Source organism: Sus scrofa, chromosome 3, assembly GCF_054392235.1.
Source record: "Sus scrofa isolate SSC_HxYL_T2T_F1_AM1 chromosome 3, Sscrofa_HxYL_maternal_Yorkshire_Landrace_v2.0, whole genome shotgun sequence".
NCBI classification, from domain to species: Eukaryota; Metazoa; Chordata; class Mammalia; order Artiodactyla; family Suidae; genus Sus; species Sus scrofa.
In genome coordinates, this window is record NC_139385.1 from 59,089,817 (window position 1) to 59,108,363 (window position 18,547).

Here is an 18,547-nt window from a genome sequence, read left to right on the forward strand (position 1 = left end):
CCAGAGCCTCTGCAGAGCCACTGAGGGAAGCAGGGCCTCCAGGACAAGGCCCTGTCCAGGACCTCAGGGCTGCAGGCAGCACCTGGGCAGGGAACACAGTCTGCCTACAGCCCAGACCTGGATTCCTTCCGAATCACGTCTGCTCCCCTGCCTGCTGGACTCACCGTTACCCTTGCAAACGACGTTTCAAAGCCAAACCAGGTGGGCTCACAAAGCTGGGCCTTTCTGGGAGCCACCGTGTGGCCGAGGCTCCCCTCTCCAGCTGCTTTGAACGGAAGGGTCCATCCAGCAGCCAGTGCAGGTCTGGGGGTTATTCCAGAGTATTGTTCCAAAGAGAGCAGACACCAGGGTGAGTCCCCAGTGGACCTGAGCCTCGGGGCACAGACCAGGGCTGGGTGCCAGCAGTTCCCAGGAGTGAGGCTGACCCTGACCCTTCGGTGGAACCCTCCTCTCCATGGAAACAGCTGACAACTCTGAGCCACCTCTATCAATTTTTAAAACTGCTTTTTCTACTCCATTAAAAATAATGTAGGAGTTCACATCATGGCACAGTGGTTACCGAATCCAACTAGGAACCATGAGGTTGCAGCTTCTATCCCTGGCCTCGCTCAGTGGTTGTAGGTCATTGCCATGAGCTGTGGTGTAGGTCACAGACACGGCTCAGATCCCGCATTGCTATGGCTGTGGCACAGGCCAGTGGCTACAGCTCTAATTAGACTCCTAGTCTGGGAACCTCCATATGCCATGGGAGTGGCCCAAGAAATGGCAAAAAGACAAAAAAATTAAAAAATAAATTAAAAAAAATAATGTAACAGTAAATTTGTAAAAGCCAGAAAAATACAAGGATAGACAATTTACAGACAATGCTCTCTAACAATGATTAACACTGGGGGGATAGACCATCTCTCCTTCATATCTGCATGTGGCCTGCTTCTAGTGCACATGCCTGGACTCACAAGGCACACGCCCTGTACTCACACATACACATGCCCCTGTACTCACATGCACACACCCCTGAACACACCCAGGCACACACTCCTGTTCTCACACATGTGTACGCCCCTGTACACACACATGCACACCATCTCACTCCAACTCCCTACCTGAGTAAAGCTGCCCCTGGCTCCCGCTCCTCCTGCTCTGAGGTGAGCAGTCCCATGAGGGCAGCAGCAGGGGGTGGGGCAGCGAGGATGTCTTACCTGGACACAGGCGTCACGTAGTTTCCCGGGAACACGCCTGAGAGCCCAGTCCTCAGGGCCGTGCCCTTGAACCAGCCATCCCGGCACTTCTCCAGGACGCGGTACGTGTCACCCTTGCGCAGCTCCAGCTCGTCGCTCTTCTGGGGCTTGTAGGCATAGAGTGCGAGGTACCTATGCAGAAGAGGCGGGCAGGTGAGGGGTGTGGGGAGGGCCAGCACCCACTGCACCACCTTCCTCCTCATGGCGAGCTGGGTGACAGGTGCCAGGAGCACCAGCTGCCATGGCACACATGGAGCCGGGTGCCAGGTGCTAGCAGGTGTGAGCAGGGAAGAGGCCAAGCTCCCCTGGTGATACTGGCCCTGGAGGACATGCCAGAACCAGAAGCGGGGGCCAGCCCTCTAGGCCCCACTTTGTTCTTTCCTCCCCTCTGTCTAAGGCCTGACACTCTGGGCAAGGGAAGGCTTTAGGGAAGACAGTGAACGACACAGCCCTGGGCTGGGTTTGCCTCATCTAGCCTCGCCTGCTAGCTCACCCATACATCTGGGCTGGAGGAGACTCAGAGGCCCTGTTAAAGACAGGGCAGCCCAGCCGGGACTCCTTCAATCTGTGACTGATGATTTCAATTCTACTTTTCTTCTAAGCCTTTCTGAACAACACAGTGGGATAAACCCTCCCCTACACTTAGAAGTTATGCCTCAGTTCAGCTGGGACTCTCTAAGGTGCCGCTGCTCTCCAGTCCCCACTCCCAGGCATCACCTGTAAGGGCTTCACCCCCCGGGGGTTTGTGTTTGCGTTCTCTCTAACAGAGAAACAGTGTCAGGCAGCTACATTTCCCACAAGGTGCAGGTGGGAATGGGGCTTCAATTTAGTAAGGAACAAGGTGCACTGCAGAGAAATGGCACCTGAGGGGCCTCCTGTCATGACAGTCCTGGCGGGCCTACCGCCCTCGTGCATGGGCTGGAGCTCCCTGACCCCGGTGCTCCCTCCTGACCCCGGAGGCCCTTCTTAGGAGGTGACACAGAAGTGGGACACGACTCTCTGGGGTCAAGTAAGAAGAAGTGAGGCCTTGCAGGTCAGAGAGACCTCGGGAGGAAGAGGCTAGAACAGGAAGAGGGTCCCACAGAGCACAGACATCCTGGCTGTACAATACAGTAAAACAAGATAAAATAAACCCGCACCCCTTCCAACGTCCTAACACACAGTTCGCGGTGCCCCCGCCCTGTAAACCAAGGCTCCGCAGGGCAAGAGGCTGGACTGAGTCTCAGAGACAAAACCCACACATGGAGGACCCAGGCCTCAGGGAGAGTGAACGAGGTGGAACTTGATGTGGTCCGAATGACACCAGGCAACCAATAAATAGCCAGGTGTGATCCTTCCATTTTCACCTGTGGCTCTCGGGGCTCTGGGGGCAAAGAGGAATCTACAAGGGCCTGCAACATGCCCTCACACCTGCACCCTCGGGGCTGCCTCAATGCGGAGGAGGTTGCTGGTCGGCGGGGTTACGAACCTACAGGAATGGCACCTGCTCTCCAGGAAACAGGGAGACACAAATTCCGCTTGTTTGCCTCATTCTGCCTCTTTGTGGCATGACAACAATCTTTCTGACTCTGCTGCCGGTGACACACAATGTCCAGGGGGACACGAAGCTGGGGGTGAAGGCTCTTGGGCGTGTGTGACACAGAGCTCCCCAATCACGGGTTTTGAAACGAGGCTCACTCTGGAGCCCTGCAGAGCCCACGGGCACAGCTGTGGCCCCACAGTACACAGCCCTTGCCCAGGAGGGACCCAGGTCGCCCCCGTCCCTCCCTCCGGGCGCCGCTGACTGAACACTCCCCTCACAGGACCAGGGCCTCACCAGGGGTCTCGTCCCCTCTCCATGCCTACACGGGCCAGCATCAGGGCTCAGGCCTCCTCCTACAAAGCCCCAGGTCCACTGACCAAGGCCCCTCCTCCCAGGCTCCTGCCCCAGGGGCTGCATGGTAGGCAAGCCCTCAGGGAGAGATGAGAGTGGAGGGTTCCCCCTCTGGGAGCAGTCCTGACAGCTTGACTGGGGCAGATCTTCTGTCCTTGGCTGGGATCCTGGGCAGCGGCCTCTGCTCAGAAGGGGACCCAGGGTCCCACCCAGGAGGGGCACCCATTTCTTTCCAGCTGCAGGGACCTAGCAAACCATGGGGCTCTCACAAGCACACTCCTCCCCTCAGGCCTATACATGTGCCCTCTCCACCCCTCACCCCAGGAGCCCACGTGGGAGAATTTTGTGTTCTGTTCTTGCTCCATCCCAGGGTCTAGAACCATGTCTGCACAGAGATTCGCAATAAACACTTAGGGAGAGAGGAATAAAACAGACTCTACTTCTGAGGCTAAGACCAAACCTGCTGAAGGCAAAGGGGTGTGTGCGTGCATGTGTGTACATGTGGATTCATATGTGTACTGTGTACACATGTGTGTATGTGTGTGTGCGAGTGCGTGTGTATGCACTGGGAACGGCTCCATCTAGCCCCAAGTTCTGCCAGGTGACCTGGGATATGAGGACAAGTATGGAGCAAAGAGGCTCTAGGTGTCCTTGTTCAGGGTCAGAGCACAGAGCTGGGACCATGAGGAGAGGGTGCCCTGGGTGCTCACAGAGGCGGAAGGGGGGACAAGGCAGAGCTGCTCCCTGGAAAGGCGGGGGAGGAAGCCAAGAGGGAAGCTGAGGACGGATGGCAGAAGCAGAGCCGAGGGGCAGAGGACATGGGTGTCCATTCAGGACAGAGCTGGGCCCAGAGAGAAGTGGGAGCTGGGGGGGGGGGCGGTACATGGAGGCATGAGAGGTGGGGGCAGGGTAGCTGGGGCATGAGAATGGACAAGAGAGCCGAGGTGGGAGCTCAAAGGGCAGCTTCTTTTTTCGCTTTTTGGGCCGAACCTGCGGCATATGGAGGTTTCCAGGCTGTGCATCTAAATGGAGCTGCAGCTGCCAGCCTAAACCACAGACATAGCAACACGGGATCCGAGCCACATCTGTGACCTACACCACAGCTCACAGCAATGCTGGATCCTTAACTCACAGGGATGTAGCCTGTGTCCTCATGTATCCTAGTCAGGTTCATTACCGCTGAGCCATGACTGGAACTCCTAAAGGGCTTCTTTTAACACAGGTACGAACCAGCATCCACCCCAGGCGTCAGGGTTCCCCACCAGGGCGGGGCAGGGCCTGAACAGGGGCTTCACCTGGGCCTCCTTCTTTGCTGCCCACCCACTCTTCTGGCCTCTGGGACCTAAACGACCTCAGGGGCCACTCAGTGGAGTGCAAAACTATGGACAGTGGACACCTGTGGGAAGAGATGCTGTCCCTGAGGGAGAAAGGACAGCGTCCAGGTGAGTGTGAGCTCAGTGGGCTCAGAGGCCCAGGGTAGGCCCACTGCCAACCTGGAGATTTCAAAGTAAGGCAGGCATCCGAGAGTAACACACCAAGTAAAAGACAGCAGAGGTCCCATGAGCCAAGTGTCTGTGGTCCCAGAAGCGACCCTGGGGACAGAGGTGACCGCCTGGGGGTGAATTGACGGCCTCACTCAGCTTCCTGAGCAGGAAGGAGCCATCTCAGCAGCAAAGCTGTGCTCGCTGCTCAGCATCCTCCCACAATAAGAACCAACATTCTTCAAGCCGTGGGCTCAGCCATGCTGAGTGCACCTTTAAGTCAGCAGAGTCCTCTTCCAAATGCCCAGTTGTGCTTCATAGAAACACACCATGGTTCCTAACCAAGTAATAAAAGCAGAAAAAGAGCAGCTGAGAGGTGAACTTGGCTGAAACCACTGCCAGTGTAGCCCCTCCTGGGGGCAGCAAGCTGTGGGTTTGCAGAAGGACCTGGGTTCACTCTGCATCTCTCGGACATCCAGGCAAACAGCGGGAAGTGTCAGCTTTTCTTTATCAGCTGTCCAGGGATGCTGTACCCCTCGGGCACTGACAACATGAGGGAGAAGATGAGTGTCCCTTCCAAAGATGCCTTTGCCCCGGGGGACAGGGATCGGGGTGCCCTCCTCAAAGTCATGAGTCAGAACTCCGTTCACCTTGTTTCACCTTCTTCATGAGGAGCTGCCTCCGGGGACTGTGGGAAGCAAGCAGAGCTCCACCCCCACCTCAGGCACAAGGGCCAAAGACCCAGGGTGGGAAGCTGCATTCATCATGGTCTCCCCAAGGCCCACGTGAGCTCTGAGGCTGGGTTACCCACCCATTTCACAGCTGAGCAACTGATGCTCAGAAGGATGGAGAATCTGGAGCCAGTTAGAGGCAGCGGTCCATGGCCCCAAGGCCTGGCACAGCACCCTGGCCGGCTGGGGAGAGGCCAGTCAGAGAGGGGGCTGTGTGTGAGGGGCCCTGTGCCCACTGACACCAGGGCACTAATACCCACTGTCTTCATCTTTACTTTAAATGCATTCTCCTCCTCTGGCCTCAATATTTCAAGGTCAGCCCCAGCTTTGCTGGGGGATGGAGTGGAAACAAATCTGCCTTCACCTGGATGGTCTCTGTACCTCCCCCCGCGGGGATCCAGATACAGAGGGACCTGGGGCCTCTCCCTGCACATACGCATGCAGCTCACGCTGGGGCCAGGAAATGTGTCACCTGGCATCTTGCTCCTCCGGATGACTCAAAAAAACGCCCTGGACGGACCCTACCTGAGTGCAGGAGGGATCAGCCAGCCACCAGCCTCTGTCTGCAGCTCTCTGGTCCCTGCCGTGTGCCAGGCCACGTGGTCCAGACCTGACTGTGGCCACAGGAGTGCACCCTCAGCACCCCATCCACCACGTCCCCTCGGCCGTGCCTGCCAGAAGCACATGTGCTGACATCCAGCAGGGTGGTATCCAGCGATGGAGCTGCAGGCCAGTCCTCATGGACCTGGGGCAGGATGGCAGGGGCTGGCAGAGCTCAGGATGCAGCTTGTGGGAAACGGGAGAATGATCCTGTGCCCGTGTGCTCCCAGGACCCCATCCTCACTGTCCTTTCCTCCCAAAGGCCTTGAGCCCAGCACTGCCTGAGGGGGCCTGTCTCCCAGGACGAGCAGGCAGGCCGCCCTCCAGGCCCAGGGCTCACCTCTGCAGACTCACACACAGGCTGGCACTGAAGGTACTGGTTTTAGGCAAGGGTGGGGGTGTCTGACTCTGAATGGCTCTTCCCCACCGCCTGGTAGCCAGCAGACAGTTTCTGCACCTCCCAAAAGAGGTGCCCCCTCCTCCAGGCAGATGCAGCCCTGAGACTGAGAGTCAGGGCTACTCAGGTCCCGTCCCCGGCACCTTTGGCTGGATGGTGAGTGGCTAACACAGCCCGCAGCTGCAACAGCTCTGCCTGGCATCACAGCTGTTCCCTAAGCAGCCTGCTGGGAGCAGCCAGCAGGCACTGTGTGACAGCTCACTTCTACAGAAGAGCTTCGCCTGCTGTGACTAAGGGTCCACGGACTCCCTTCCACACCAACCAAGCAGTGGGTGAGGTGCTTCAGAGTCTTCATTAGCTTCACACCTCCCACCTCCTTGTGACTGTGATGGCTGCTCTTTCTTCTGAAATGAGGGAAAGAGTCTTCTCCGCTCCTGCTGTGAAGACTCCACTCCTGCTCTTCTAGCAGCAGTGCTGCACGGGCTCAGGTTGGCGAGACACGTGCCCATGCCCTGATCTCTGGTTCACCTGGCTCACCTCCTCCCGTGGATGGCGAGTTATCCCACATGTGGGATAACTTCCTTGGAGAGGGACCTGAAAACTGGATGAACACAGCCTCCAAGACACAGGTTGAAAGGATGGCATCAAGACAGGTGGGGACAGAAAGACGGAGCTGCCAAGGAAACCCCTCCCCAGCCACAGTGACCCACAGATGGGAGGGACCACAAACTAAGGAGTGAGGGATTTGAGCTCCACAAGACACACAACCCCTAGATCCTGCTCAGGAGAGATGAGCCCCCCAAACCAACAGAGAGCACCCAGGAAAAGCATGGAACTACAGGGAATGGGAGTCCCTCAAAGGGCCGTGTGCAGACTCCCTCAATCCCCAAAGCAGTACAAATATCCCAGACTGAAAAGCACAGCATCACAGATGAAGGGGACCTACTTACTAATGGTGAAGCACCTGCCAGAGAGTAGGAACCAGGTGGGACACTCCCTGGGGACTGAGTCACTGGCCAGAGCCATTTCTGTGATCTCAGTCTAACCTTGCAAATGCCGGCCAGGAGGGTGCAATTTTGGAATTCTCCATCTAACCTGCTAGTGTCAATGGGCATGTCCTGATGAAAATCCAGCCACCCCTGCACCTTGGCTGGGGCCTCACACAGCCTAGCAATAACTCTGCCCAGCAGTGTGCAGTAGCTGCAGCATCCCCACAACAGGAGGATGCAGGCAGCCCACACAGGGGACCTTGAGCGCCTGACTCATAAGACTGCACCTCTAGGCCCCATGGGATATCTCCCCAAAAAAGGCCATGCCTTCAAGACTAGAGAAGGTAGCTGATTCACCTACTACAAGGAAACAATCATGGGGAATTAGGCAAAATGAGAAATGAATAGGTTCCAACTGACAGAACAAGATAAAACCTCAGAGAAAGAACTACATAAAACATAGATAAGCAATCTGCTTGATAAAGAGCTAAAAATAATGGTCATAAATGCTGTCACCAAACTCAAGAGTGGATGAACACTGGGAGAACTTTGACAAGGAGAAAATGTAAGAAAGTACCAAACAGAAGCTGCACCTGAATGAAAAAATGCACTAGAGGTGTTCACACCAGACTGGATTAGGAGGAAGAGCGAGTCAGCAAGCAGAAGGCAAAGCACTGGGACCCACCCAGACAGAGAATGGGCACCTAAAGACACCTTAAGGGACTCAACCAGACAGAGAATGGGGAAAACAAAACTGAAGATACCTTAAGGGACTTTTGGGACAACATCCAGTGGAAGGAATAGCATTTGCATTAAAGGAGCCCCAGAAGAAGGAAAGAGAGTGAAAGGGCCAGAAAAATTATTTGAAGAAATAGTGGCTAAACCTTCCCTAATCTGGGCAAGAAATAGGCATCCAGGTCCAGGAATCCCAGAGAGTTCCAAATAAGATGAACCCAAAGAAATACACACTGAGACACACTGTAATTAAAATAGTAGGAGTTCCCATCATGGTGCATTGGAAACGAATCTGACTAGGAAACATGAGGTTGCGGATTCAATCCCTGGCCTCGCTCAGTGGGTTAAGGATCCAGCGTTGCTGTGAGCTGTGGTGTAGGTCACAGATGTGGCTTGGATCTGGCATGGCTGTGGCGTAGGCCAGTGGCTACAGCTCTGATTAGACCCCTGGCCTGGGAACCTCCTTTTGCCGTGGGTGCAGCCTTGAAAAGCCAAAAAAAAAAAAAAAAAAAAAAAAAAGGTAAATGGCCAAGAGTAAGGAGACACTCCTAAAAGCAGCAAGAGAAAAACCGATTGTTACAGACAAGGGGAACTCCATAAGACTATCAGCAGATTTTTCAGCAGAAACTTTACAGGCCAGAAGGGACTAGCATGACATATTCAAAGTGCTGAAAGGAAAAAACGTCCAATCAAGAATTCTCTACCCATAAAAGTTATTACTCAGGATTAAAGGAGAGGTAAGAGTTTCCCAGATAAGCAAAAGCTAAAGGAGTCCATCACCACTAAACCAACCCTACAAGAAATGTTAAAGGGACTTCTTTAAGCTGAAAGAAATGGCATTAATAAGACACATGAAAGTGAAAATCTCACTAAAGAAGGTAAATATGTAATGAAGAGAGTGGATAAATTACTTATGAAGCAAGCATAAGTTTAAAAGACAGGAGCAGTAAAATTAGCTAATTTATAACAAGCAGCTAAGAGGTATATAAAATAAAAAGATATAAAATATGTCATTATAACGTAAAATGTGGGTAGGGGAAGAGAAAAAAGATAAAGCTTTGGAATGTGTTCAAGCTTAAGTTGCTAACAACTAAGTACAGACTGCTATTTATACAGAGTGAAATATGTGAACTTCAATGTAACCACAAGGGTAAAACTCATAGTAAATGCACAATAGAAAGAGAGAAAGGAATCCAAACATAATACTAAAGAAACCACAAAAATGCAAGGAAAGACAGAGAAGAAAGGAACAGAGAGGAACCACCAAAACAGCCAGAAAAAAAATTAACAAAATGACAATAAATACATAGCTATTGATATTTACTTTATTTTTTTTTTTGTCTTTTTGTTGTTGTTGTTGTTGTTATTGTTGTTGTTGCTATTTCTTGGGCCGCTCCCGCGGCATATGGAGGTTCCCAGGCTAGGGGTTGAATCGGAGCTGTAGCCCCCGACCTATGCCAGAGACACAACAACGGGGGATCCGAGCCGCGTCTGCAACCTACACCACAGCTCACGGCAACGCCGGATCGTTAACCCACTGAGCAAGGGCAGGGACCGAACCCGCAACCTCATGGTTCCTAGTCGGATTCGTTAACCACTGCGCCACGACGGGAACTCCCGATATTTACTTTAAATGTAAATGGATGAAGTCTACCATTCAAAAGAAAGAGGGTAGCTGCATGGATTAAAAAAAAAAAAATACCAAGTTCATCTATATGCTGCCTACAAAAAAACTCACTTCAGAAGTAAGGACACACAGACTGAAAGTGAAGATATGGAAAAAAGACATTCCATTCAAATAGAAATGAAAAGAAAACTTACGTAGCTATACTCATATCAGACAAAACAGACTATAAAAGAAAGGTTATAATAAAAAACAAAGAAGACAAATACCATATGATTTTGCATATATGTGCTATCTAAAAAAATGATACAAATGAACTTATTTACAAAACAGAAAGAGACTCACAGACACAGAAAACAATCTTATGGCTGCCAAAGGGGAAACTGGGGAGGGATAAATTGGGGGTTTGGGATTAACAGACACACAATACTATGCATAAAATAGATAAACAACAAAGATTTACTATATAACACAAGGAACTACATTCAATATCCTGTAATAACCTACAATGGAAAAGAATCTGAAAAGAATATTCTTACATATATATATAAAACTGAATCACTTTGTTGTGCACTTGAAACTAACACAACATTGTAAATTAACTTTACTTCCATAAAAATGGTTAATTTAAAAACCACGTACTTGACTAAAAAAACAGATGGAAAAATCTGATGAAACTATCAAATCCAATGTGGTAATTTTTTTTGTAAAAAAATCATACTTAAGTAAGGACTGTATTAGTAATGCAAAGATGACCTGACATTAGAAAATTCTATCAATGTATTTTATCACACTGTTGTAAGCAGAAAACTATCAAAAGACATGGAAAAAATATAAAATAAAATTCAAGACTCATTAATGAAAAGACGAAGAACAGCATTATATAAATAAAGGGTTATAAATCCTATAAATCTTGCTAGATTGATAAAGGGTTCAATCCAGCAAGAAGATGTAATATTTATAAATGTATATGATCCCAACATAGGAGTGCCAAGACATATAAAGCAAAAATTAATGAACATAAAGGGAGAAACTGAAAGTGACACAATAATGGTAGGGGACTTTAACAAATCATTTAAATCAATGAAGAGATCACCCAGATGGAAAATTAACAGGATAACTTTGGCCTTAAATGACACATTAGACTAGACAGACTTAAAGGATATATACAGAATACTTCAGCCAAAAGGAGCAGAATACACAGTCTTCTCACACACATGGAACGTTCTCTAGGATAAGTCACATGTCAGTTTACAAAACAGGTCTCAATAAATTTAAGAAGGTGGAAATCATATCAAGCATCTTTCCCAACCATAATTTAATGAAACTAGAAACACAATTGTATGGAACAAGAAAAAGTGGGGAAACCTCACGTTTTCAAGGTCTCCTCTTGTAACTATTACTATATTTAGATTAATAGAAAGAGGAGACACTTGCATAATGACCAATAGCTCCTGTTATTTTATGTTACTACCACATCAAAAGTTAAAACCTGCTTAAATAAAACTACACAACTGGCTACCTGACTACAAGTCTCCCCGAAGTGCCAGGTCCAGACTGGGTTTCCGGCTTGTTCTCCTGGAAAGAAATGAGATCTATTTTGTCTATTAATATTCAGGTTGTCACTTCTCCAACTACTTCTAACTGGGTCTGTTACATTTACATAGTAATACTGGGCTAACAGAAGGGGACAAACATATATCTGACTAGGGCCAGTGGTCCCCAAGTACTGACTGTCTGGACCACAATCAATTGTTACCAAGCACAGCCTGGTTCTCACTCCTGCTGGGGCCCTAGTTACAATCATCCTTCAACTGATCTTTGCCCCCATATTTTTAATCTGCTTGTCAAGTTTGTTTCTTCCAGAATCTAACAGTTCTATTCTTCCATCCGACAAGGCTTCTAACCCATTCCTCTGAAAACTCCACTTTCCCTGAGCCCTTCAGACTAAGCTACAAAAGATTTTGGCTCTTAATTACCAAAATGGCTCTTTTATTCCAATTTCCCAGCACACAGAACTCCTGATGGACCAACAATCCCAGGTAGGGCCAGCGTGTCACCCCTGCTCAGCACAAAGAAACTATAGAAGATGAGACCTTCACCCAAATGCCAAAGGTTTGGCATCATTGATATGTGAGGGGGGAATGTGGAAGCCATCCTATATGACAAAAGTCTCTAATTTTAACCTCTAACTGACCAATGAGCAGCCTTGAACCTCAGCCAACCCACACTGACATGTTTCAGTCCCTTATGTGCATGGTGAGAACCTGGAGAGGGCATTCCTGAAGCCAACTCCAAACCACTGCCTGGGTACAGACAGCTCTCATTATGCTGCCCTACCTGCTGCTCCCTTGCAGTGTGCTCAGTGCATTTGCCTTTCTCTACTCTGAAAAAAAAAAAAAAAAAAAGGAAAAAGAAGCAAAATGGGGAAAACCACAAAAACATGGAGGTTAAACAACAAGAATGGGTCATTGAAGAAATCAAAGGAGAAATAAAATATCTCAAAACAAAGGAAAATGGAATGACAATGATCCAAAATCTGTGGATCACTTCAAAAGCAGTTCTAAAAGGGAAGTTTACAGTCCTATGAGCCTACCTCAGGAAACAAGAAAAAAAATCTCAAATAAAAAATCTAAACTTACACCTAAAGGAACTAGAAAATAGAAAAAACAAAACCGCATGTTAGGAGAAGGAAATAATAAATATCAGAAAAGAAAGAAATGAAATAGAGACTAGAAAAAATAGAAATGATCAATGAAACCAGGAGCTGGGTCTTTGAAAAGGCAAATGAAATTCACAAATTTTAACTGGGCTCATGAAGAAAAAAACAGAGCTGGCCCAAGTCGATAAAATCAGAAATTGAAAAAGAAGTTACAACTGACACCACAGAAATATAAAGGATCATAAAAGATTACTGAGAACAATTCTATACCAACAACAACCTGAAAGAAATGGGAAAATGTCTAGAAACACATAATCCTCCAAGACTGAATCATGAAGAAACAGAATCCTGAGTAGACTGATTACTGGTAAGGAGACTACATCAATAATCAAAATCCTCCCCAGAAGCAAAAGTCCAGGACCAGAGGGCTTTGCTGATGAATTCTACAAAATATTCAAAGAATATTTAATACCTGTCTTTCTCAAACTCTTCCAAAAACTGAAGAGGAGGGAAAATAAACTCATTTTACAAGGCCAGCATTACCCTGGTACCAAAACAAGGTAAAGACATCTTCATAAAAGAAAATTACAGGTCAACATATCCTTGAAAAACATAGATGCAAAAATCTTCAACCAAATATTAGCAAATTGAATTCAACAGCACATTAAGAGGATCATATACTGAAGAAGGGTATTTACTCCAGGGATGCAAGGATGGTTTAACACTACAAATCAATCAATGTGATACACCACATTTACAGACTGAAGAATAAATTTCATGATCATCTCAACAGATACTGAAAAAGCACCTGACAAAATTCAACATCCACTCATGATAAAAACTCTCAACAAAATGGATACAGAGGGAACATATTTCCACATAAGAGCCATATATGATAAACCCATACTTAACATCTTACTCAGTAGTGAAAAGCTCAAAGCATTTCCTGTCAGATCAAGAATAAGACAAGGATGCCCACTCTTGCCACTTTTATTCAACATAGCATTGGAATCCAAGCCGCAGCAATCAGTCAAGAAAAAGAAAGTAAATCGGTCACTGTTGGCAAATGACATGATTCTATACACAGAAAATCCTGTACTAAAACTCATCAACAAATTTTGTAAAGTTGTAGTACATTAAATTAATATACAGAACTCTATCAAAAAACCACCCAAAACAGAAATGAAGAAAACAATCCCCACGTACAATTGCATCAAAAAGAATAAAATATCTAGGAATAAATTTAACCAAGGAAGTGAAAGATCCCTACAATGAAAACTCTAAGACCCTCATGAAAGAAATTGAAGACACATAAAAAATGGAAAGATATTCTGTGCTCAAGGATAAAAAGAATTGGTATTGTTAAAATGTCCACATTCCCCAAGGCAGTCTATGGATTCAGTCCAATCCCTATCAAAATTTCAATGGCATTATTCACAGAACTAGAACAAATAATTCTCAAATTTGTATGGAACCACAAAAGGCCTCAAATAGTCAAGGCAATCCCGAGGGGGAAACAAAAAAAGCTGGAGGTATGACCTCCTTAATCTCAAACTAGGCAGCCCCAGGATGCACAAACTGACTGGTGGTAGCTGAAAACTCTGATGCTGGCCTCAGTCCTCCCAATGGCCACCAGGACCAGCAGACACATTCCCGCCAAAATGCTCATCATCCTTTGAAAGATACATCTGACTCCCTTCCATTACTTGAATGAAAATCTCCAACCAAACAGGGACAGCCATGCTCTGGAGGTGAGGCAGGGGGCTTGGACCACACAAAGCCCCTCATCCCCCAGAGCAAAGCAGAGGAAGGAGGAGAAAAAAGTCCCTCCAAACTCAGCACCAAACTTAAAACCCCTCTGTGATACAGAAGGTCCGTTGGCTGAGGCCTCTAGAATGTACTGACAACTCCCAGGAAGTGATACTCCTGGAATTGTGTTACCTTCTGGGTCTCAAAGGCAGAGCAAGCTTCTTGGATGGCTGACCTGGTGTACAAGAGGCACCTCCTTGGTGGGCTGCCAAGACCCTCTGCACAGGAGGGGAGGATCTGGCTCTTGGGAGAGGTGAGCAGTTATGGAAAGCCTGAGAGCCAGGCACCTTGCTGGGGATGCCAAGATGAAACACCTTGAAAGGCCTTGTCCGTAAAGAGCTCTCCTGCCTGCCTCCCCCTTGGGGAACTCCAGCAAGACCCCACAGTATCCTGTGAACTGGATCTGCTTCCTCAGGGAAAGGGTCCTGCATCCAGTTCTCAAGAAGAGCAAGACCACAGCCCATCCTCCCCCAGGTGCGTCGCCCAAAGGTATGAGTGGAGGCTAGCGGAGCTTCTCCGGAGCCCTGGTTGAAAGACAGATACTTCTGTCCAGTGCTGTGACCCCTAAGTTTCTGCCTGGAGACATCCAGGTCACACTTGCTAACCTATGTCCCCTCAGGAAGCTATGTAAAAAGTGCTAAGTCCCAATTTCCTTTGTCTAGTTGGTTGTGGCAATAACCTAATACCAGCAGCCTGAGTAACTGCTCAGGGATTCCTATTTGGCACCAGATAAAGGTGAGTGTTTCCACTGCACTCAGTCCACGTCTAGGAATCCTTCTGAAGACCAACAAGCTGTATTTTCAAAGGGCATTTTTTGCTTGAAATCCATTTTGTCCCTCTGGCTGTACTGGACCTCGGGAACTTTCACTTTGCCACATTTTTGCCAAACTCATACTCTCCTCCTTAAACGTTCATTCACATAACTGAACTCATTGCCAAATGACAGAGCAAATGGCAATGTGATTCTTCAGAACACGCTTTAAATGGGGAATTTTAAACCCAGACCTTTCAGGAGCTCTCATTTAACAAGAGCACGTTCTCTAAACAGACAAACATCTCATTTACCAACAATGACTCATCTGGTTCTATTAGGAAATGACACACCGCCACTCTGCACCAATGGAAGCCAGCTGTTCATCACCAAGTTGCTTCCAGCAGTTGGTGATGCCCACAGCTCTGGCTGCCTCGCCCCACAGGGCCCACAATGACCTTCTCAAGGGCCTCTGGGGCCCTTTCCTGAGCAGCCAGTGAAAGCGTCTCTCATGTCTGGGCCACCCTCCTGCTTGTACTGAATGCGAGAGGCAGAGTGACACTGAGGGACCTGCTAGATGGTCCTCCTGGCTGCCCATCAGCAGTCCTGTCACTTGCACAGAACCAAGTGGACCAGCTGGGGATGCACGAGAACACTCCACGTTGGCATATCAGCAGGGGTGGGGGAGGTGCTGAAGGCTGGGACCCCAAAAACATAAATGGCAGCTCACACGTTGAGGGGTAGCTGGACTTTGGGAGCTGTGCCCTGCTGTTCAGTCGCTGGGGCAGATCCGGCCAAGGATGAGTCCTGGAAACAGAAAGAAGAGACAGTGAGAGGACAGGATGCTCCTGGAGGGGAGAAAGGTGGGCGGGGTGTGGCATCCAGGGGCATCTGGCTGCCTCCACGGGTCCAGGTTCCACTTGCTGGGTTTTAGTAACAACCTTCAGCCCTATGGAGGGAGCGTGGAGGCCACTGAAGCCTGAGCCTCCTACAGCAGCTCAGAAAACCACTCCAGCCTACATCTGGGCTGCACAGCATCACACTGTGTCCAACACAAGGAAGCCTCTTTTATTCTTAGAACCTGAATGAATCACTCCTGTGTTTGTCCAAGAAAATCCAAACCACACCTCACATGCTACAAAACCTGAGCTTATCTAAAAACTGCATCCCCAGGAATGAAAGAAAATTGGTCCTCTGGCAGCAGACAGAGGGGAGGCTAGAGGGTGATGGGATTTAGAGCATGCTTCTTCCGCCTGACCCCAGGTGCTCAAAGCTCAAGCATACACCCTGCGAGGAGGTGACAGGGGACCTCCTTCCAGGTGGTTCCTGCTAAGTGTCAGGTGCATGGGAAACTGGCTGAGAGGCTGCTTGAGGGCCAGAGAGACCGAGGCTGCAAGATGGTCCTGAGACCACACTTGGGGAGCCCTGCAGACCCAGCCTGTGAAGGCAACATTCCACGAGTCCCTTCACCACACAGCTCATTTGTTCCATCCTGACCCACCCTAAGCAGCTCTCCATCTTCCTGTTCAGAGTACCGGGTGGTGCGGTGAACTGAACTCTGACCCACAAAGACTGTGACCTCCTACTGCCCTCCACCCTCAGGGACCATGGCAGGTGGCCAAACCACAGTCTGTCTGCAGCCCCCAAGACAAACCACTTCAGAACTGCTTCTCAGAGTTCCCGTCGTGGCGCAGTGGTTAACGAATCCGACTAGGAACCATGAGGTTGCGGGTTCGGTCCCTGCCCTTGCTCAGTGGGTTAACGATCCGGCGTTGCCGTGAGCTGTGGTATAGGTTGCAGACGCGGCTCGGATCCCGAGTTGCTGTGGCTCTGGTGTAGGCCGGTGGCTACAGCTCCGATTCAACCCCTAGCCTGGGAACCTCCATATGCCGCGGGAGCGGCCCAAGAAATAGCAACAACAACAACAAAAGACAAAAGACAAAAAAAAAAAAGAACTGCTTCTCCTTGTCAGGACACAGAGCTTCTGGCAGAATGAGGATGTGCAAACCCATGGGGAATGATCCGTGTCCTCACGTCATTGACGTCCCCAGGCCATCCCACCCCGGATGCTGTGTACCCAGGAAGGTGGGGAAGTTCCTCCTGCTGAGTGTCCAGGTCTTCTACTTGCTGGGCTACCTGGTCCCCAGGCCTTCCCCTGGGTACAGAGAGTAGGTGGGCCTGAAGCTCCCCTCCCCTCTCATGGACATGGCACAGGTATGCACCCTCGTGCTTGGGGACAGTGGCCAACCACCTGAGCTCAGGACCAGCTGGGGGTGCTGACACAGCTTCCAATCCTAGGGGGCTTAGCCGGGGGGGGGTGGGAGACAGGTGCCAGGCAGGTCATCACAGACATGGGACCCCAGCAAGGGATACAGCACACACAACTGGGCTGAGCAGGGGCCTGGAGGAGAGGCTCCTGTGAGCATCAGATAAAGGCGAGGGAGGGGCAGCCCCACTGGCAAGGCAAGCTCTGCACATTTGGAAGAGAGGCTGAGGCCAGGGGGCATGGGCAGGGCGGGGCGAGGAGAGGGGGCAGGATGTGATGGAGGCGTTTGGTAAGAACAGAAACAGCAGGGATATGAGCAGCCGCTCCCCCACGCAGAGCTCACAGCAGGCCTGCTCTTGTCCAGACACGTTGCCTGGGACAGCGCCTTTAATCTCAGAATAGGCCTGCAAAGATGATGCTACTGTCACCATTTTACAAAATGGAGGAACCATGGCTCAGAGCAAGTGGGCGCGTAGCTCCATCACACAGCCAGCCAGAGCCCCGGGCCACGTGTGAACTTGACAGCCCGTGCTGGGGCCGTGCTCCCCTGCAGCACCATCCACAGGAGCTTCCCGCTGCTGCACTGGCAAATGACCACAAGGCCAGTGCCCGGAGGAACAGATTCTCCACCTCCAGGCTCCAAGGGGAGTCCATCCCACCTCCCAGCACTGTCCCCCCACCCCCCGGTTCCCAGTCTCCACCTCAGTCCGTGCCCGCTCTGCCCTCTTGCCTCCTGGTAGAAGGACCCCTGTGATCACACTGGGCCCAGGAGGACCTGGACCATCTCAGTCTCTAGTTCCCTGTCGCTTTTGTCTCTCTTGCCAAGTGAGGCAGCATGGTCAGCATCTTGGGGACTAGGACATGTATACGCTTGCAGCCACTGTCCCCTGCCAACAGGACTAGTGGGTGCTTTGGGAAGCAGCAGCTCCCAGCCCTGGGAGGGGTGCCAACCAGAGGCACGGCCACACCCTCGCACATCACTCCCAGAACATGGGGGACACGAAAGTCTGTGTGAAGGTCTTTTGATGCAACACCAGGGTGTCTTGTGCTCAAGGCCCCACTGTGACCTTGTGGAACAGACTTCCCATGTCAGGACTGGGGCGCTTCCTCCTGGCTGAGGGCCTGAGGTTGATTCCACTTTGATTTTTCATGGCTTACTTGTTTTCTTTTTACAGCTGCACCTGCAGCATAAGAAAATTCCCAGACTAGGGGTTGAATTGCAGCCGCAGCTGTGGCCTATACCACAGCCACAGAAATGAGGGATCCAAACCACATCTGCAACCACCAGATCCTTAACTCAGTGAGTGAGGCCAGGGATCGAATCTGCTTCCTCACAAAGATGTCAGGCCCTCAACCCACTGAGCTACAATGGGACCTCTTAATGGCTTATT

General features: G+C 49.9%; 1 protein-coding gene across 7 annotated transcripts in view; it reads right to left on the bottom strand.

Annotated features, from left to right (window-relative positions):
- SH3RF3 (SH3 domain containing ring finger 3) overlaps nt 1-18,547 on the bottom strand; it is a 206,219-nt gene that overhangs the window by 47,893 nt on the left and 139,779 nt on the right. For 6 of the 7 annotated variants that reach the window (XR_014841235.1, XR_014841237.1, XR_014841236.1 and 3 more), the window contains 2 exons: nt 15,621-15,697; nt 1,200-1,370 (listed from right to left, as the gene is read on the bottom strand). Coding sequence is in view for 3 of the 7 variants with exons in the window: in XM_021087103.2 (XP_020942762.1) it covers nt 1,200-1,370; nt 15,621-15,697 (248 nt within the window). In the remaining 4 variants the exon portion in view is untranslated. The remainder of the gene's footprint in view (nt 1-1,199; nt 1,371-15,620; nt 15,698-18,547) is intronic. The other variant, XM_085018484.1, reaches the window with a different exon arrangement.